The sequence below is a fragment of the Lutzomyia longipalpis genome, chromosome 3 (genome assembly GCF_024334085.1).
Source record: "Lutzomyia longipalpis isolate SR_M1_2022 chromosome 3, ASM2433408v1".
Taxonomy (NCBI): domain Eukaryota; kingdom Metazoa; phylum Arthropoda; class Insecta; order Diptera; family Psychodidae; genus Lutzomyia; species Lutzomyia longipalpis.
In genome coordinates this window covers 13,457,591-13,477,517 of record NC_074709.1, presented here as the reverse complement: position 1 = coordinate 13,477,517, position 19,927 = coordinate 13,457,591, and the positions used below count along the sequence as shown (strand labels likewise).

The 19,927-nt window shown below is 37.4% G+C and overlaps 5 protein-coding genes and 2 non-coding genes across 8 annotated transcripts in view; 3 read left to right on the top strand and 4 right to left on the bottom strand.

The window, feature by feature from the left end:
- Nucleotides 1-1,363, top strand: part of LOC129793150 (GDP-mannose 4,6 dehydratase) — a 32,546-nt gene extending 31,183 nt beyond the window's left edge. The window contains exon 6 of the mRNA XM_055832851.1: nucleotides 156-1,363. Within this exon, the coding sequence (XP_055688826.1) occupies nucleotides 156-1,059 (904 nt within the window). The 3' untranslated portion in view covers nucleotides 1,060-1,363. The remainder of the gene's footprint in view (nucleotides 1-155) is intronic.
- LOC129793173 (uncharacterized) overlaps nucleotides 1-19,927 on the bottom strand; it is a 1,136,769-nt gene that overhangs the window by 764,040 nt on the left and 352,802 nt on the right. The gene's annotated exons all lie outside the window — the stretch shown is intronic.
- Nucleotides 1,871-3,761, top strand: LOC129793202 (probable lysine-specific demethylase 4A). The gene is made up of 3 exons (XM_055833018.1): nucleotides 1,871-2,111; nucleotides 2,189-2,752; nucleotides 2,812-3,761. Exons 1-3 carry the CDS (start codon nucleotides 1,992-1,994, stop codon nucleotides 3,433-3,435), a joined length of 1,308 nt encoding a protein of 435 aa, XP_055688993.1. The 5' UTR covers nucleotides 1,871-1,991; the 3' UTR covers nucleotides 3,436-3,761.
- Nucleotides 4,196-12,255, top strand: LOC129793198 (phosphatidylinositol 4,5-bisphosphate 5-phosphatase A-like). Of its 2 annotated transcripts, none has more exons than XM_055833014.1 (7): nucleotides 4,196-4,661; nucleotides 7,484-7,606; nucleotides 9,920-10,321; nucleotides 10,394-10,624; nucleotides 10,696-10,849; nucleotides 11,319-11,456; nucleotides 11,752-12,255. In XM_055833014.1, the coding sequence occupies exons 1-7, from the start codon at nucleotides 4,636-4,638 to the stop codon at nucleotides 11,998-12,000; spliced, it is 1,323 nt and encodes a 440-aa protein (XP_055688989.1). In that variant the 5' UTR covers nucleotides 4,196-4,635; the 3' UTR covers nucleotides 12,001-12,255. The 2 variants fall into 2 exon arrangements, with proteins under 2 accessions (XP_055688989.1, XP_055688987.1); XM_055833012.1 differs by having other exon boundaries at nucleotides 4,299-4,661; nucleotides 11,229-11,456.
- On the bottom strand, nucleotides 12,320-19,189 carry LOC129793185 (intraflagellar transport protein 56). The gene is made up of 12 exons (XM_055832983.1): nucleotides 19,088-19,189; nucleotides 18,688-18,746; nucleotides 18,373-18,419; nucleotides 17,837-17,909; nucleotides 17,498-17,580; nucleotides 17,209-17,272; nucleotides 16,979-17,019; nucleotides 16,492-16,563; nucleotides 16,189-16,251; nucleotides 15,941-15,997; nucleotides 15,641-15,742; nucleotides 12,320-15,570 (listed from the first exon to the last, which is right to left on the bottom strand). The coding sequence occupies exons 11-12, from the start codon at nucleotides 15,641-15,643 to the stop codon at nucleotides 13,906-13,908; spliced, it is 1,668 nt and encodes a 555-aa protein (XP_055688958.1). The 5' UTR covers nucleotides 15,644-15,742; nucleotides 15,941-15,997; nucleotides 16,189-16,251; nucleotides 16,492-16,563; nucleotides 16,979-17,019; nucleotides 17,209-17,272; nucleotides 17,498-17,580; nucleotides 17,837-17,909; nucleotides 18,373-18,419; nucleotides 18,688-18,746; nucleotides 19,088-19,189; the 3' UTR covers nucleotides 12,320-13,905.
- LOC129794371 (small nucleolar RNA snR60/Z15/Z230/Z193/J17) lies at nucleotides 16,066-16,152 on the bottom strand. The gene has a single exon (XR_008751036.1). It is a non-coding gene; the product is annotated as a small nucleolar RNA snR60/Z15/Z230/Z193/J17 (small nucleolar RNA).
- LOC129794372 (small nucleolar RNA snR60/Z15/Z230/Z193/J17) lies at nucleotides 17,089-17,171 on the bottom strand. Its single transcript, XR_008751037.1, has one exon. It is a non-coding gene; the product is annotated as a small nucleolar RNA snR60/Z15/Z230/Z193/J17 (small nucleolar RNA).

Genomic DNA, 19,927 nt, shown 5'->3' with positions numbered 1-19,927 from the left:
GATCAGCCGGGTGTTGAAAGGGATGTTCCTAAGATCCCTTAGAAGCTTCCTGATGCATTGAGCAGGATGAATGTACAACTTCTAGCCACTTAGGGCACTTTCCGGGAAGAACAAAGTTTTCAAAGTGTTCAAATATATTTTTTTTGTTTTTGTAGAGACGATAGGGAAACAACCCTTGCAAGTCTTATTGAGGATGTTGTCACAGAGGTGGATAATGATCTCGTAACACGATCAGAAGGCCTCGATGAACGAAATGAAGTTCTCCCTAAACGCCCAGACAGTGGTGACAGTGTATCGGAGGCATCATCGACGACAACAGCACAGGCAGGAGATCGTCCAACAAAGGGAAAACGTCGTGGTGTATGGCGGAGGGTACGTGTAAGGCCACTTTCGGATGCATTCGAAACAGCAGAATCCATCAACATTGGCCGGCAGGTGTTCAATGTGCTGCCAAATGGGAAGAAGGAGCTCGTAGATGAGCCAAAAGGTGCCTATGAGAGTCACTCGAAGAAGAAGGACTCAGCTACACCCATTGAGGAAGCCACCTCACCGGGAGACATTGATTTGGGAACAGGAGCTCCAGAAGAGAGTACGGATTTTGCCACGGAGACTGCAACAGATGCCGTCACGGAGACGAAGATTCCCAAAGACTTTGTAAGAGAAACAACACCTCCACTTGACTACACGGACATGGATGTGGACACCGAGGAGACGTATACAGCCAAAGTGGAACCAATTGATGTGGAAAGGACAACACAATCTGGTTCAATGTTTGATGAAGTGAGGAAGAAGTTGGTTGATCTGTTCATGTTGCCCGATGAGGATGTTGAGGAGGGACGTGCTCAGACAACCTTCGAAGCTAGAACGCTGTCCAACAGCGTCGAAAGGACAACATCCACAACACAGGCACCACCACAGAGTCCCGCCACTGAGTACACACCCTTCCTGCGGGATCCAGTGATGGGGAATCTCGTGATAGCCACATCCACGTCAACGGAAATTAGTCACCAAACAGAAATTTGCTTCCGCGGACGGTGTGTAAAGTCCGTGAAGACGTAAAAGAAGCAAAAACCATAGATTTTAGGTGTAAATTAATGAGAAAAAAATTGGGGTTTACCTAGCATTTAGGGAGCAGTCTTCTATATTTTATTTTTAATTTTATAAAACTCCCCGGAGCCTTTCGGGGGAAGAAATCTTTTGAGAAACAAAATAAAACACAAAAAGACACTTTTTTTATAAAAACACTCTTGTAAGCATTCTCAAACAGCTACTCCAATACCTTTATTTTGTATATTTTTTTAAATTTAACTTGTAGGTATGATAAGAATAAATTAATTATTTTTTAATTATGAAAATTAATCATTTTCTTTTTATTATTCTTATTTTTGAATTTTAAAAAGGTCACCAGTATAACCAGTATGAAAAATAATTTAATTTTCTTTTATGTATTATAAGATCTTTTCAAGATGGCGTCTAACTTATGGCTTGTTGTATTTGTTTGAGAAACGTTAGAATCAAAAATTCCGCTTCTTCGATAATTTTAGTGTTGGTATTTAGATGGCGCGATTACCTCGCAGAAAGATTTGTTTTATAAATTTCAATAATTTCAGTGAAATTTTCAAGACCAATACAGTGCAAAAAATGTTTTTTGTTTTATTTAACAATTTTTTAAATCATTTATAACTTTCAAAGATTCTAAATTAATTAATAAAACGTTAATTAGGAATTTTCTTGTGATTCAACGACAAATTATGCAAAAAGTTTCATTTTCATTACATTCTACTTGAGTGAAATATTTCAACATTAGGGGGATTAATGGGGGATTTCGTGAAATTTTCACACACTATCCGCTGGTCACGTATGCCACTCGTTGTGACGTCATTACGTCAAAAGGTTTTTTGTGTCAGTGTTTACAATTAATAGCTCTCGATGTTTTGACACAGAATTTTCCCAATTTTCTCCCTGATTGTGAGTACAAAATAATTGAAAAGATGAAAAAAACTGAGCCCCGGATAATGGTGTTTACACCGACGTGGGAAAAATTCAAGGATTTCCCCAAATTTATTGAATATATGGAATCAGAGGGAGCTCACAAAGCTGGGTTGGCCAAAGTAAGTTCTCCGGAATGGTTTGTTTCCTTCTGTCAACTTTTGCACGCTTATTTAACATTTTCTTTGGGGCGTTGCAGATTATTCCACCCCCAGAGTGGGTACCACGGAAGGGTGGCTACAACTTGGATGAGATAAACCTCACAATACCCGCGCCAATTGAGCAGCAAGTAAATGGGATGCAGGGACTCTATCAGCAATTCAACCTGCAGACGCGTCCAAAGACTGTGAAGCAGTTCTACGAGATGGCCATGTCTGAGCGCTACACAACCCCCAAATACTTTGACTACGCCGACCTAGAGCGGAAGTACTGGAAGAATGTCACCTATGTGTCCCCGACGTATGGTGCAGATGTCAGTGGATCCCTCACGGATCCGGATTTAAAGGAATGGAACATCAATAGCCTAGGAACAATACTTGACTACGTGAACAAAGACTACGGGGTCTCCATTTCGGGCGTAAATACGGCTTACCTGTATTTTGGCATGTGGAAGACTTCCTTTGCCTGGCACACAGAGGACATGGATCTCTATTCAATTAACTACCTACACTTTGGGGCACCCAAGACGTGGTACGCTATCCCTCCCAAGTACGGAAGGAAGCTTGAGAAGTTGGCCAATTCGGCCTTTCCGGAGAACTATAAGGTATTAATTGAGCCTTCTTAGAAAAAAACTTTTACACTAAAACATATTGTAACTTTCAGGCTTGCCCTGCTTTCCTGCGTCACAAGATGACCCTCATCAGCCCACAGATTCTGCGCCAGAATAATATTCCCTTCAATAAGATAACACAGGAGCCTGGTGAGATAATGGTCACCTTCCCATTTGGCTATCACGCGGGCTTCAATCACGGCTTCAATTGTGCCGAATCGACGAATTTTGCATCACCACGGTGGGTGGAGTACGGCAAGAGAGCCTCCCAGTGCCACTGCCGGAGTGACATGGTTAAAATCTCAATGGAGACCTTTGTGAAGCGTTTCCAACCGGAGAGGTATGAAAAATGGCTCCAGGGGATGGATTTTGGTTGTCACCCCGAGGAACCCGATAAAATTTGTGCAGCCCCACCGCCGAGTTTGAATGTCTACACTGGCCCCGAGGAGCAAGCAGCTGTAGCTGAGGAGGAGATTGAGGAAGTGGAAGAAGCCGAAGGGGAGGTGCATGCGGTTGTAGAGTCGGAGGAGGATGAGGAGACAAAGAGGCAGAATGAATTGAAGAGATGCTGGGAGCAATTGGATAAACCCCTTGGGCAACCGATAGATTTATCAGACGTTCAGGAGAACGCCAAAAAGATGCGATTCCACACCAATCTCATCTTGCTGGAGAACTGAAGACCCACAAAACTCTTCATGTCTGTGGATTTTTTGGGCATTATGTTGGCCCAATATGGATGTTTTACTATCATTTCAACAGGACAAATTCTCTGAGAGAATCAAAAGAGAAGGGATTGTGCGAACATTATTATTATTCACTGTTTTTGAGTGACTATATACAGACGTAGATGAATGAGAAAGTAAATGTGTAGCGGCAATTTTAATTGATAAGACTGAAGAGGGTCTTTCACTCACCACGCGAGAGTATTTCATTGTAAATTATTTTGCGATTTTGTGCTTATTTTTAATAAAAGTTCTATCATAATTTTAAACCAAAAAAAATACGGATTTAATTCTTTTCTTTGTTGAGGCTAAATTACTTTATGCTGAAAATGAAAAATCCTTGAAGTTGTGAAGATTAGCTGTAGAAATTCTTGGATTGCTGTAGAAAAGAATTTTCCAGCAATATTAGAACTGCAACAATCCGGCTCTTTGAATATAAAAAGTTTCCTTTGATTTACTTGGATTTCAGGCTCAAAGGGCTCAAATGATCTCTTTTTGCGTTTTAGAAGAAGAAATCTTGATTCCTTTTGTTTTTGTAATGGGGACGAGATGTGAACGATAGGAGGATTTGGATGCAACTGAACTTTATTTCAAATTACCCTCTTGATCTTTATACACTACAGTTTCTTTCCCTTGTAAGTTTTCTTTGTGATTTTCTGCTTTAGAACTTCCTTTTGATTCTCAACTATCACCTATTTCTTGCACGTGCTTCTGTTTTCCATACATCCCAGGAATGTAAACAAAAACAAAATCAACGAAGTTTTTTCAACTTTGGAAACTCAACAAAACCACCAGCGCCACCTACGATGTCTTATAAGAAGAAGAAAACACAAAAGTATGGTTATGTGTGATAGAAGGAAAAACACAAAGTGTTGAAAAAATTCTCAGTTTCTGTGCTAAATTCGCATTGAACGGGCTGCAAATTAGTCATCGCGATGCTGTGAAGTGCTGCGGGAGGTGTTGGATTGTCATTCAGTGTGTGGCATTGTTTGTGACGCAATTTTTTAAGGCCCCTAAAACCTTCCCGGACATTCACAGAGCAAAGGATCTCCCAGTGCAGGGTGGAGGATTTACCACAACAACACAATAAACCAGGGAAGTGTCTTCCCACCAAATCAGTATTGTTAACCTCAAGTGATCTTGACCTCCGGAATTATGTGCGACAGCTCTTGGAATGCAAAGTAAGTTTGGGTCGCAGCATGACCTTCATCCGGGGAGCTTGAATTTTTTTTTCATTCATTCTCTGCACAATCTTGCGGTAGATTCGGGTGGAATTTTTTCTTATCTCTCGTCTTTCTTCTTCTGGCACTCTTGCCCACCTTTCTGACTTACGTCATAGCATCAAGGTAAGCCAGGTGACTGCTGGTCACTCACTGTACTGGCTCCCTGACCTCCTGACCCTGAACTGTGTGTCCTAGTCGTAGTTCCTTTCCGGATGGACATGTTAGTGTCTCACAATTCCCTTTGGAAAACTTTCTGGAAAAGTTCCAAGAAAATCATATGGTTGGGAAAATTCCAAGTGAACTATCCACCTGCCAAAATTAGCTCCGGGCGTGTTTTCTTTGTTTCCCTTTTCTCGTTCGTACATTTCTTATCTCCCAATCTACACTATAATTAATTTGAATGTTAAGGAAAAGAATGAATTAGCATGACCCATTCATGAAAACATTTTTATTTTAGTTGATTACGCCTGAGTTTCTTCATTGATTTTCTCTCAATTTCTCATTTCACAAACTAAAAGGGAAAAAACTTCCTAAAGGGGTTAAAAAATCAATAAAATAGTAAATAAACAAATGAGGAAGTGTAAGAATTTTATTACACATTTTTACTAGCTTAGGGGAGTGTGGAACAAAATAGAGAAGACCAAAATTTTGAGATTGAAAATTAGGGTCATATTCAGCGTAAAAAATCTTTTACTTTTATTTTATGAATTTTTATCGTAAAAGTCGTCAAAAGAATCATTTATCTTATAAAAAATATTTTACGCAGAGTACCGATTTTTAATAATAAAATTTTTAAATTTTTTTTTAACAATATGGGTAAAACCGAGAAAAACCTTTGAAATGGTCATTAGAAATTATTCCACAAAATTGTGAAGAATTTATCGAATGCATGATGGGCAGAATTGTTTTTTTTTAATTAAATGTTTATATTAAATAAGTAAAGTATTTAGTTAATAATCAGCAAAAACTAAAAAACAAACATTATTTTGCCTTAATACTTTTAGTTTGAGATCAATTTCTGTCAGATTCATAATTTTTCACATCATCAAATGGCATAAAATAACCTAAAATGTTCATAGAAGGACCTCCAAAACTCACTTTTATTATTCGAATAGTAGGGGAGACCGGGGTAAAAATAGTCAATTTGCATAAATCCTTATCTGCAGGATTCCCCAAGGGAAGGAAAATTTCCTCGATAGGTCATTCTTATAGGAAATTTCCTGGCCTACAACTTTGTCTCAGACCACTTTCCTCTATCTCCACGGGAAATATGAGTTTTCGAGCTTTTCCTAAACCCTTCCGCTTCTGACTATTTTTAAACGCGGCGGGTAAATATAGTCACCAGTAGGCTAAATAAAGTCGGTCGAATTTTCCGACATTTCCAATGATTTTCCACCTGAGAGATTGATAGTAGTTGATAGCTAAACTTCTCACCTTTTGATTCGCGACAAGGAATTTCACTTTTATACGCACTAAAACAGAGAATTTTGCGATTTTCTCAAACACGCCATTTTGCAACAAATGAATAGAAAATATGCCAAAAATTTCGATCTCCCATATGATTTACATGGGATGACTAGATCTACCCCAAGGGGTATGTTTTGATTCAAAAAATTGTAGAGAAAAATCATTAAAAGTTATTGAAGAATACACCTTGGCAATGTTTTCTGTAGTAACCCAGCTAGTGAGAAAAATTATCAGATTGGAAAATTGCTGAAGGAAAACTTCGGAAAACGCGTTTTTCTCAATACGCAAAAGTTTGGGAAATGGGCCAAAAATCTATTTTCATTTTTAACTCCTAAAGTACTGATCGGATAACCTCTAAATTACTGTCAAAAATTATAGGTTGGTAAGGCTTTGCACCCTAATTTTTCCGATTTATATTTTGGGAGAAATTGGCATTTGAAAATTTCAAAATGACTATTTTTACCCCGGTCTCCTCTACATTATGTTAGGTAGAGATTTTTATTAAAACAAAGTAAAAAAAATAAGCCCCGGTCTCCCCTAAATTGAAAAGTTTATTAGAAAATATTTCTTAAATTTTAATCTCAAAATTTGAAGTTTTTTCACATATTTTAAATACTTCTCATCAATATTTCGCGTTTCTTTTTCGCAAAACAAAACATAAACGTCTTCAAGTTCACATACCTTGAAAAAGTGTTTGTTTTGGATTTTCCTCGATAATTTCCATTTGATTGTTATTCAAATTAATGCATAAAATTATTATGCCATTTATTCTTCGTGAATAACAACAACTTCCATCTGATTTGGCAAATTCATTCAAGCACGTTGCTGCTACATCGTCTGGGTTTTTTTTTGTCTTATTCAGCAGCCTTTCTTTGAGTCTTTTATGTTATTAAAGACTTCAATGCGATGAGCTTAGGATGTTTTTTTTTTAGTGAGTCATCTACCAAACTTGTTCACATTGCTTTACAAACATTTATTATTGCGCGGTAATGTTGCTGATGACACTGAACTTGATGCTATACACGTAATCACATGCAGCAGTGTTTTGCCCACTCTGTTGGAGCGCCCCACCAGCAGCATCCCCACCCAAGTCCATTCACTTTTCTTTTCGCGCTCCGGATTCTTTTTTTTTCTTCAAAAAAACCGTTACGAGACTCTCTCACACGCACACCTTCCCCTTCTCTTGACGATGTGGGGCAGTGGGGCCCATGGGCCTGAGGCTAGTGCTGCATGTGGTGCCTTTAGTTGGAAGAGAAGATGCGTAAGAAATCACACCATCGATTCACAAAGAGGTACTCCACTCTCCATTGCAGTATCCACATTGTGACATGGAACGTGAGCACGCGGTATCCCGAAGGAGTTGCTCTGCATTCCCTCCTTGGACTCAACACCAATCCCGAACACGATGGAGATTTGCCGGATTTTTACGTTATTGGGTGAGTTAGTTTTACTTAAAAAATCTGTAAAAGACGCATCAAAGCAAGGGGATGGTTTAACCTCATTTTCAGTGAAGAAAAGTCACTTTTTGTTGAACAAAATGTATGAGGAATTCTCGAATCTCGCCCAATCTCGACCGATTCCCGAGAAACACTTTAACTTTTTTTATATTAATAATGTTATTTCGATGATGAGAAGGGATCAACCGAGAGCTAATTAAATGTACTTTCGATTGCAAGTGGAATTGTGCAAATTGATCGCATATTTTGATCGGAAGAACCTGCTGCCTCACTAAAAGTACTGATTTCTCGGGGTTGGGCATCCCCTTGCATCAAAGGCACGCGGAAGACGAACACTTCATATGAGAACAATAAAAAAGAAATAATAAATTCTCGCACAGCACGAATGTTTGCACAATTTCAGAATATTTCAGTGCATTTGTGGAATTATATAGTATTTTTGTGAAGAAGAAAAATGTTTCGGGGTGGGTTTGAAGTGAAATCAAAAGTTATATAGCACGAAAATGATTGATGTTTTCAATTTAAAAGTTTCCTAATTAAAAGTCTACATTGAGTCAAGAATTGAGTCAACAATGAGTAAATTTTTGAGATTATTTTGAGGAGGAAAAAGTTAATTTTTTTGAAAGAAAATTAAGCAAAGGATCAATCGTGTGAAAATGTCTTTATCCACACCATATGATTTGCTTAGCGCGGCTAGCTCCATGTGCTTTGTGGTCTGATGTAATTTTCACCTCTTAATCATGACATTGTGTGTGTGATAAGGAACATGATAAAGATATCGAAAGAGCCCGCGATAAGGCTACTCAATAAAAAAAAATTGTAGCTTGTGGGAAAAAGTGAGCTTTTAATTGAGACATAAAAATTGGAGCTTTATTTTAATTGAATATTAAACTTTATTTACCGAATGATAAAGTAAATGTGTTTGATATATTTACGATTGTCTTGGCATATTTTGTTTATTTAGTTTTAATCTTGTAAAGTCGTGTTTATTGCAGAATGATAAAATTATAACCTACAGATTATTTTAGCCAGATTAAAGAATTGTTTTTTAATATAAATTATTTTAGAAAAGGATTTTTTTTAATCAAAATCAAACCGAACTTTAAAAAAAACTTTCTCTACAGAAAAATTTAAATATGAATTAAATAAATTTTTATGTAGACGCTTTATAAGATTTTTTTTTACTTTTTTTTCTTCAAATTTTGAACATTTCTTCTTTAAAATCATACTATAAAATGCCGTTTATCAGTTAAAATCGCAAAAACGTAACGAAAATCTATCGACGCTCCCGAAGATTATAAACCATACTCCTCTGTTAAAAGATAGAAATATCTGTTTTCTACCGAAAGCTTGGGAAATCTTTGTATTTCTCTAAACACAATTTTTCTTATCAACGACGCTTCCGGCGAGCCTAAAACTCATTCTATCTGATAGGAATATGGTTCATAATCTTCGGGCACGTCGCTATTCAATGTTTAAAAAACAAAAACTTCTTTAAAAAATGCTTAAAATTGTTTAAAAATAACTTATTTATTAGCTGGGATTTATGACATTACCAAATCACTAAAGGCACTGAATTCTAAAGTTTGTTTCTAACGTTTTTTTTTCCTCAAGTTTGACGTTTCTTTTTAAAATTATATATTTTTATTTTAACTTTTTTGTTTCTCTAAGTACTAACGTTGGTTACTTTTTTGATTAAAATTGGAAGTTTATATTCTAACGTTTGACCCGTTTGACAATTTATTTTCTCGAATTTGACATTTCTGTTTTTACGTTTCAATTGTTTTCTAACTTAGAGAGCTCTTTAGATTTAATTTGATGTAATTTAAAGTCTGAAAATAATTTTTTTCAACTACCTTAAGAAAAATCTGAACTGCCTGAATTTTTAAGGAGTTAAAGACACCCAACCCGCCCAACTATCCTCTCTAGTCGCTCTAAAAACGTCTCTTTAAACTTTAAATGTCATTTAGGGGGTATTAATGAGCAAATACAAGCGTTTATCAACTTTATTACCCCAACACAAAAAAACATAAACTGCCGAGAGCTTCAGAGAGCTCATTATTCTTCAAACAAAGCATAAATTTACATAATAAATTAAAAGATTGATTACGTGCCCGTAGAGAATGTTCCCATCCCTTTGGATTTATAGCCGCAAAAGAGATGGCTTCTGGTGCTGTGGGCACACTGAGGCAAAATTGCATGCTCCGCCACATTTACGCCACCACCCGCACGTGCCTTACACAATACCCAGAGCAAAGTGGTTGTGACTTTCTCCTCTGCGTACAATTGTAGATTGCAAGAGGTGAATGCTCAGGTGCAGAACCAGGTGATTGGGCTCTTCAAGGAGGATCCGTGGACAAATAAATTCAAGGAGATGCTGAAGGAGCGCAATTTCGTCGTGGTGAAGACGGAACAAATGCAGGGGCTGCTGCTGATGATCTTCACGCGGAAGAAGCACCTGCTGCATCTGCGTGAAATTGAGGCGGAGTACACGCGAACGGGTCTCGGGGGGATCTGGGGCAATAAGGGTGCTGTGAGTATTCGAATGAACATCTACGGGTGCACGGCGGTTTTCCTAAATTCCCACCTTGCTGCTCATGACCACATGCTGGATGAGCGCGTGGAGGATTACCATAAAATTCTGCAGGAGCACAAATATCACATAAAGTCACGCGAGACCATCTTCAACCATGAGTAGGTCACCTTCGGGATTGATTTCTTATCTTTTTGTTCTCCGTCCTATTTTGCACATTTTCTCCTTTGCAGCTATGTATTTTGGTTTGGCGATCTCAACTTCCGTCTAACGGGAGAAGCCACCACGAGCCCTGAAGACATCCGGGCTGAGGTGAAAAAAGACAATTTGGGGGAGCTGATGCAGAAAGATCAGCTGCTACTTGTGATGAATCAAGAACGCGCCTTCAGTGAACTCACAGAGCGCCTTCCGGCATTCCCGCCGACCTTTAAATTTGAGCCAGGAACTCAGGAATATGACATGAAGTTAGTTTGGAATTTTCTTGTTCTTTCTGCATGGAAAACAAATGGGCATTAAATTGTTTTTGTCATTAAAGGCGCCGTCCAGCGTGGTGCGATCGAATCCTCTATCGCGTCTCCGACAGGAAGTACAACAATGTAAAATTAATTGCAAAGCAAAACAGCTACAAGAGCCATCCAGCCTTCTCTATTAGTGACCACAAGCCAGTTTCGAGTGAATTTAACATCAAGGTGAGTTTAGTCATGTTTTATGTTGGCATGATTGCATTTAAAAATTTTCTTTGCTGACCTTTATAAGACTTTTAAAATTTATTGTAATTTTAACAAAAAACCTAACGAAAAAAATATTTTTTAAAGTCTGAGCATAACAAAAATTTTTCTTTAAGCTTCTTTTTACTGCTTTTGGGCTTCCACTATCGCTTCCTTTCCCACTAACACTCTTACACTTTCCTCAAGTTTATTTTCCTTATATTTTAACATTTTTTTTAATAAATAATTTTTCCTCTTTGACGGAAAATATGAAACTAACCCAACTACTACACCCAAACGCACACACAAATACTTGCATGAAAACCACATTTGCATGCCCCTCACGCACGCACGATGTAAGGTTGTGAGGAAGCCCGCGGAGACTCCTTTGATTGCACCGGATTTCGATCCTGATGCCATTTTCAATAATTTTGATGCACTTGATGGGCAGATTTTCAGTGATCCGTCGGAGAAGATGGTGGAGTTTGCCCCCATTGACACGTGGACCATTGGGGAGGAGTACACGGTGAAGTACACACTACCCGAGGGACTGGATGATGCCGGAAGTGATTGGATTGGCGTGTACAATGTGAGTGAATTCTTTGAATTTTTTTTTCTCGATGAATTTATGTGAGAAAATTGCCCAGAAAATAGCCTTGGAATATTCTTGGATTGCATCAGTGGTGCATACATATTCTATTTATAGAATAAGCATTTCTCTATGCAGGAATATCACATGAGATCTATGAGATCATTTTAATGTGAATTTATGCGACCATTGTGCGTGATATCCGTTTGAAAAATTACAAGATTAATGGAGATTTTCTCTTGCAATTTTCACGTGAAAAAATTTAAGAATTAATGAAAGAAAATTAATTTATCAGGCCGATTTCGGGAGCGTGGAGGAATATCAAGCGTACGAGTACACGAGCAGGTGCAAAGAGGAACAGAGGAGAACCTTTTCACTTACATTCCCGGACACGCTGCACCTTCCGGAGGATCCAGCGCAAACATACGTATTGCTGTACTTCCAGAGCACAGGGACACGTGGAATAACCGGCCTAGCGGGTATGAGTGAACCCTTCCACGTGGAACATCGTGCCCGTAGCCCAAGTGTCAGTTCAGTTGATTGATCCACACGGTGCAAAGCGCGCGGCCACAGCCACACGAATTTAGAGGATTGTTCGTCAATTAAATCGGCAGCATTCACAACACCATTTTAGGAGTGAAAAAAAAAGAGCTTTTTTTAGCCTTTCGAAGCACGCACGCTTCCATTTATTTTGTTGTTAGAGAAATTCTTTTTTAAATGATGCAAATTTTATTTTGTAAAAGCGTTATATGGGCTCTGTTGTTGAGAAATAAAATTTATTTTATGTTGCAAGAAATTTGTGTTTTAATTTCGCGAAAAGGGAATTTCCTGTCACATCGAAGTTCAATAAAAACAACAAAGAATTGTGGGTGAGTTGAATTTTATTCCAAAACTTAAATCTGTACAGAATTTAAAGGAAAAAAAAATTTAGGAATGATTAATTTGGCTGAACTGACAACTGTTTTTAATTCTATTACATTATTTTTTTGAGATTTTACAGAGATTACAAACTGATTTCAGAAACAGAAAAAATATTGGTGCTTTACAATTTTTTGTTCTTTTTTATTTTTTTTTACATTTTACTTTTTTTCTTTTTAATTTTTTTTTTTTTTTGGTTTTACGTGTTCTTTTGATGCTTAGGAGCATTACTCCGGCGCAAATCGCACTGCCAAGAACCCACGGTTGCGTAGGTTCTAAACAACGATTTGTAATGGCTTTCCGCATTGCACCTTCAACAGCTGCATGGCAGGTTCAAGGTGCAAACGGTCCCCCACCTCCATTGACCGCGTATCTTGATGGAAGATTGACTTCCACCATGATCCGTAGACGATCAATGAAGTTCCACAATATTTGCAGCTAAAACAACTGCAAATGTCTTTCACCTTGGTTGAGTCTCCAAGGTGTTTCTCACTGTTCCCGCCTGTATGTCACATGCGGGATCATTCCAAACTCTGACTTCTGGTGGCAGAAGACAGAGGTAGTTCCTCTGAGGATTTTAACCTCTTGTCCCTTTTTCGTTTTGTCCTCCAAAATTCCAAACAAGGCCACACGGCCACACTGTTTATCTGTTTCAGCCTCAAGACACAGATGTTCAACACGAAGTCATCATCATGCTGCACAAGTGTCCCTTGAGGGCAACAACGAGGTTTCCAGTAACTTACCAGGAATTCAGTATAGCAATGAAGTCTCAGCGCTACGTCTTGTAAGACGTAGCGCTCAAATCCTTCATTAACTTCAACGGTTACAGGCCCGATAGTTTCATCCGTCGAAGCCGTAACAGTTGCAAAAACTCCAAAAACAACATCTGTGAGCTTCAAATACAGCTCCCCTGATATTTTCTGGCAATGTCCAGGCACAAAATCCGTCTGGCAAGGTGCCAGTCCATGAGTCGAAATTACCCCTTCGACTCAATCCACATTTGGGGTCCCTTGCCCGTCTGTCTACGAATATTGGGTGGTCAATTCGTAGTCCGTGGTTCACCTTCTTGGCGGTGGGCATTAGGAATTGGAATGGAGAGGCTATATATTCGCATCCACTCCCTTTGAACCACTTAAAGTGTGAGTGCTCAACGGATTTAAATTCAATTAAAAAAAACTCTTTTCTCAATTTTTTCAGAAAATTTTTACATAAGCTAGAAGAGATATAATATTCCGTTTAATTAATTAAAATAAACGACCATAATTCAGATCATCATATATGTAATGTATTGTATACTTTTTAAAATGTTTCTGAAATCAGTTTGAAATTATATCCTAATGTTCCTAAATTTATGAAAAACCTGAGAAATCTAGTTTTTCTAGGAAATTGATACTAATTTTGTAATTAAATCTCTATTTAACTGAAATTTCAAGATTTCAAGCGAATTTCAAGGATTTCTTGGTCACTGAATAAGGCACATTCTTTCAGTTAAATACTAACTCACCCCACATTGAAGCTACTTACTGCAGATTTATTTCATTTGACTGGCAAACCTCCTAATTGTCCTTGTCATTGTTTCAGCTTGAGAATTCGTGGAGTCCCTTAGGAGGGCAATGATGTCACCAATACCACCCGGAGGTCCACCAGACGTTCTCTTTGCCACAACAGCCTGAAGTGCCCCCGCACATGCTCCACGTTTTCCCTCCCAATGCTCAGGGTTTGGATCTAACTTCTCCAGCATATCAAATGCCTTTGCTGCCACCCAAAATTCCCCGGCACGGTAGCAATCATTCCCAATGAGTTGAAGAAGAGAAAAAGCCTCCGGTGAGGAGTCCTTCGTCACGAAGAGACTCCAAGCTTGATCTGCATGCCCACATTGAATGTGACAGCGTGCGAGCACCATGCACCACGTGTGCTCACCGCGAATGATGGGATCAGTTATCTGAAGAAGAAGCTCTTCGGCTTCCTTGAAGTACCCCGTGGCTGCTTTTGCTTGGGCATAGTTGAAATTGAATGTGTCATCGTTGACAAAGTAGCTGCGGATGGAATTCAAATAAACGAGAACTTCCTCAAATTGAGAGTAGAGGAAGAAAGCCGATGCCATGGCCTGACGTCCGGGAATTGTGTCGCATTCCGATGCTGAACCACCGACAAGATGAAGACACTGCTGGGCATTTTTTATGTACTCCTTTGAGTGCATCTGCTGCCCGAGAGCCGCATAGACTACACCCTTGAGAATGTACTCATGCGGTACGGCTGGTTGGACTTCCTTCATGAGCTGATGCGCCTCCTGAATGTCACCCCGGCGGAGGTAGTAAATTGCAAGATTGAGACGTGCCTCGGGGATGATATCAACAAGCCCCGGGAGGATCTGTAGGGCCCCATCGCCACCCTCAAAAACAACCAAATTGTGCCGTAGCAACTCAGCTCCGAAGCTTCCACTATCCACCAAGCCACGAATCTCCTGCTCAGCTGCTCGTCCATTGTAGAGCCTAAATCGATTGCAGGCTTTGAGATTGATGGCAATCGTGCTATCGGGATGCTGTGTCAAGTAGAGATCCAGCACTTCCTGCGAGATATCGTAGTAGTCCAACTTGTAGTAGCACAGAGCTACGTAGACATTCACCGCAAGGAGATCCTTATTCTCCAGAAGGATCTTCTTGTAGATGTCAATAGCTTCCTGGTAGTGAGCTCGTAGGTAGTGCATCCCAGCCAGGCTCAGCTGATCCTCCGTCACATCCCGCAGAGATCCATGCAGCTCCATTAAACGCTCCTCATCACCAACTTTGTTGGCCAAGTGGAAAATAATTCGTAGCTTTAGCGGAGTATTTGGGATGCTTTCAACCAGCTTGAGGGATTCCTCATACATCCCCAGGTAGAACATACAAACGGCTACATTGAGATTCACCTCATTCTCCGGAATGGCGGATTTTCCCTCCCTCCGGATGGCTTCGTACTTCTCAAGGGCTTTCCTGTAGTCACCTAGGTGGAAGGCACAAAAAGCCCACCACAGCTCCCTAGTCCAATCAATCGGTCCATTCTTGGGCTTTGTGAACTCCAGCAATGTCTGTGCCCCCATGTAGTCACGCTTCAGCAGAAAATCCTCAAACTGCGGCAATGAGCGCTTCTTAACTGCCCCATTTCCCGCTGAAAGTCGTGAACTGCTTGCTGAATCGGATTTAGTCCTTGACAGGATCTACATTTAAAAATAATTCTGAATCAGTAATTTTAAAAAGATTTACAAGGATTTCCAATTAAAAACTCACCATTCTGCACAGAATTTCCTTCGATCAATAATGGAAATGTTGATAGCAGAGTTTCCATGGCGATTCAGCAAACGAAATAGTTACGAAGCAAAGCAGCAACTTCTGGAAAACGAGAAAGGGAAACTTTCAACATATTTGTGCGTCGTTTTGCGGTGAGAAAATTCAATTCAAATTTATTTGTCAGATAAATGCAATGAAAATCAAGGAAATTCATACGAGGTGTCAGAAAGTATATATATTGCATTTTCATCATTATTTGTTACATAGAAAATAATTTAGAATAGAAGTAAAATGGCTCACCTGATGGATTTATTGAATTTCCCCTGAAGGAATCGTTCAATCAGGTGCTTGAGAAAGCTGTAAAAGAATTTAAAAAGAAAAATCTTTTAAAGTGGAAGAGAAAGAAAAATTTATTCTATTCTAAATGGAATTTTCAGTTAGGAGCGAAAGACGTAAAGTGTGTTGTTATCACTGAATATCAACTGAACTATGAATCATCATTATAAATTTATAAAGTTTCATTAATATTAATTTTTTTTTATATTTACCTTAAAATTTATTTGAAACTTCTTTAGGAATTCTCAAAGTCTGCAATTTTGATAACATTGAAGCTGAAATCAAAATAAAATTAATTTAAAAAATAATTTCATAGTATTTAAGAAAACGAATAGAAATATTTTCTTAATTTTATCAGAATCCTTTTGGCTATATTCTTGGTTTGTCGTCAAAAATATTTCAGATTAATAAATTCATCAGACTAATATTTTATTTTTGTTAATAAAGAAGTGATTGAAAAATAAATCATTAAAAAGAATAAAAAAAAATTAATGATTCTAAAACCAAAATTTTACCTTTCTAAGAAAAATCATGGATTTCTGTTAATTGAATCTTGTTTGGGTAGCTTCGTTTGTTGAAGATTAGATCTGAAACAAAGAGAATAAAGGCCTGGCCATACGACAGCGTCAAAAGACGTTGTTCGTTGTTTTTTCTCACTTGCGCCTTGTCAAATTGTATCGCGCTGTCACTGTCAAACAAGAAAGGCGGTTATAAAACATAGAAACCGCGTTTCTTGTTTGACAGTGACAGCGCAATACAATTTGACAAGGAGCAAGTGAGAAAAAACAACGAACAGCGTCTTTTGACGCTGAAGTATGGTTAAGCTTTAATAATTCTTTAACAAAAAATGACAAAAAATAAAAATAAATAGTTTTAAAAGTAAAAATCAGAATCCTTTTGGCTATATTATTGGTTTGTCGTCAGAGTTATTCCGGATTAATAAATTCATCATAATTTCTTTATTATTTATTTTACTATGTATTTATTATTTGTTTTATTTACCTTTTATTATATTTTTAGCAGAGATTTCATCATAACTGCTTCTGCAAAATAAAATAAAAAAAAAATAATTTAGAAAACAAACCTTTGTTAAGTAAAAATTATTTATTTTGTAATTTTCAGTTAGGAGCGAAAGACGTAAAGTGTGTTGTTATCACTGAATATCAACTGAACTATGAATCATCATTAAAAAAAATATATATCAAAGAGAAATATTTTAAAAAATTCCTTACCTCGAATATCGTTAAAACGTTCCAATTGTCTCATCCGCTGTAGAAATATCTTCAGGTGGCTCATCTAGGGAAGGACAACAATTTTTTATATGACTTTAAATATAATATTTTCTAATTTTGAATTATATCATTAAAATTACTTTACTAATGAAAGCAAAATCAGAATCCTTTTGGCTTAATAATTGGTTTGACATCAAAAATTAATCAGAATAAAGGAATCATCACAAAGAAAATTAAATTAATGATAAAAGATTTTTTTTCCTACATAGAAAAGAGTTGTTGCAAATACCTTAAAAACATTTCCAGAAAGAAAATCTCCTTTCAGAGCTGCATCACAAAACAATCACAAAACATTCATAGAAACAGCTCAAGCTGAAAAATAAGATTTTATTAGAAAACGCACCAAGTAAAAGAAAGAGAACAATTTATTTGTCTATACTTTTGTGACCGTTTTCCTCTATAAGCTTGCACAAGAATTCAGCGCATATTAAGCATATTTTGATCTCTGAACTCGCGTGTGCTTGAAACCCGCTCCTCTGCATCAGAATGAATGCACGAGGAGGAATCAAGTTCAGTCAACAAAAGGGGACTGGACAAGACAAATAAATAAGTTCTTAAAAATAATTACCTCCAAAAAAAATCCTCACAGACGAAATTTCTTACAGGTAGCGGTTACACCTTTTTTCACAGCTTTTAAAAGTCTGCAAAAGAGATAAAAAAAATTGTTGCTGTAGCGATATTTTTCAATCAACTATTCAAATTTAATTTAATTAAATTTGTTTCACTTCTTGCAGCCACATAATCCATAAAGGAATTAGTAGAGAATCTTCATGAATTCTATTTTTTTCTAGCAAACTTACAAATAGGATACTCCACGCTTACAAGTTGGAGAACCAGAGTGCGCTTGCATTTTAAAATAAAGGGAGATTTTTACTTCTTACGCTAAAGAAAATAATGTTAAATTTTGAATAATATTTTCCTCATTATTTTAATTTATTTTAATACAATAAAATGGGGTGAATAAGATCAGGTAGAAATTTTCTGCTTTTCTTTTAAAATATAAAATGAATCTTTTTTTTTGGAAAGAAAACTTGAAGAGCCAAGTAAATATCTCTCTTTAAATAATGTTTTTATTAAAAAAAAATAAAATAAAAAAATTCTTACCTCATTATGAAGAGTTTTTATCTCCTGTGCAGGAACTTTAGAATTTTCTGTGGAAAAATTGTAAGGAACATTTTTTTAAAAAAATGTTAGTGATGCCGTTAAAGAAAATTTATTAATAAAAATTCCCTTTTAATATTTAAAATGTAACAATGGCTATATCCTAATGAATAGAAAATAAAGCCAAAATTGACCAAATCATCAGGAATAGTGTGATTGTCTTTATTTGGCAAAGATATTGGAACTACGCCAAAATAATTTCTCGGAGCAGTTTCTAGAATTTTGCCATTATTATCTAAAAATAAATTACTTTCTTACCTTTTGACCTCATTTTCTGGAATTTTGCGCAGGAGCGCATTCCCATCCCTCAGGGAACCCTGAAAATGGGAAAAAATGCATTAAATCAAATTGTCGTGAAAGGGTTAAAAACAAAATGGTTGTGAAGGTTTTTTTATTCGTGTTTCCCCATCGATACGTTTTCATTTTTTTTAATTCATCAAAATGCCCTGGTTTGTATCGTCTAGGGATGTTAATCTGCGAGATGTTAAAAGCACTAGCAGGATTCAGGAGTCCAAACCAGCGACTCTGTCTCGCCGGAAGTGTTCGAAAAGGAATTTATGCAATTTTGTACCGCATGGTCACACCCAACAAAATTTTCAATTTTCTGCTCATTTCCCACGATAAGAATAATTTTTTCGAATGAAAATCAGTAACTTACATTTTCTTTTGTAGATTTAATATCTTTTCATCACATTTTGTCACTTTTTTCAGGGAAAATTTAATTATTTCAGCGGAGCAACATTTTCTGCGACTTCGCAGCGCCACGTTCTCGAAGTAAAAGAACGAAAATGAACGATTTTTGCATGAGCCCCATAAAGAGTGTCCATGGAACAATCCAATGGATTGTCCATGGATTTGTCCGATTGTTCCATGGACATGCTATTTTTTTGGTACATTTTGTTCAAGAGAAAATGAGACAGTGCACGTCACTCATACTGTCTCCCTCACACTTTCAGTTTTCACAGTTTTCTCGCATTTTCCGCCGAATTTCCCAGCAAAACCGCCTTTTTTGTGACCAGAAAGCGACGCTGCGTCGATTGGCGTCCCCAGTTCAAAACACTCAAAATTTCCACAAAAAAAAGTCGTACAAAATGGTTTTTTTAATTCGGCGAATTTCGCACCCAAATTTTTACTGAAGCTCCCTGGGGCCCCCCTAAGCATTTCCCGCGTAGGCCCAAGTCGCAAAAATGATTTTTTCCCGGAAAAATAAATATTTTAAAATTTTTCTGCACAACTACAAAGAAATATTTCACGCACACACTCAAAAAAAAACTCACCTACACAAAATGCCAGAGTGAGAGGAAAGTATTTTTCTCATGCCATCTCGTCGTCAGTTACAGTTGGATCTCGCATAACAGCCTGTTAATTCAAAAAAGCCCGCCAAATTATTTATTTAAAAAAACTTTTAAAGAAATAGAAAAATGAAATAAGAAAAAAAATTGATAAATATGTACAAAATAATTTTTTGTGTCGTAGAAATTAATAAATCGATGAGATT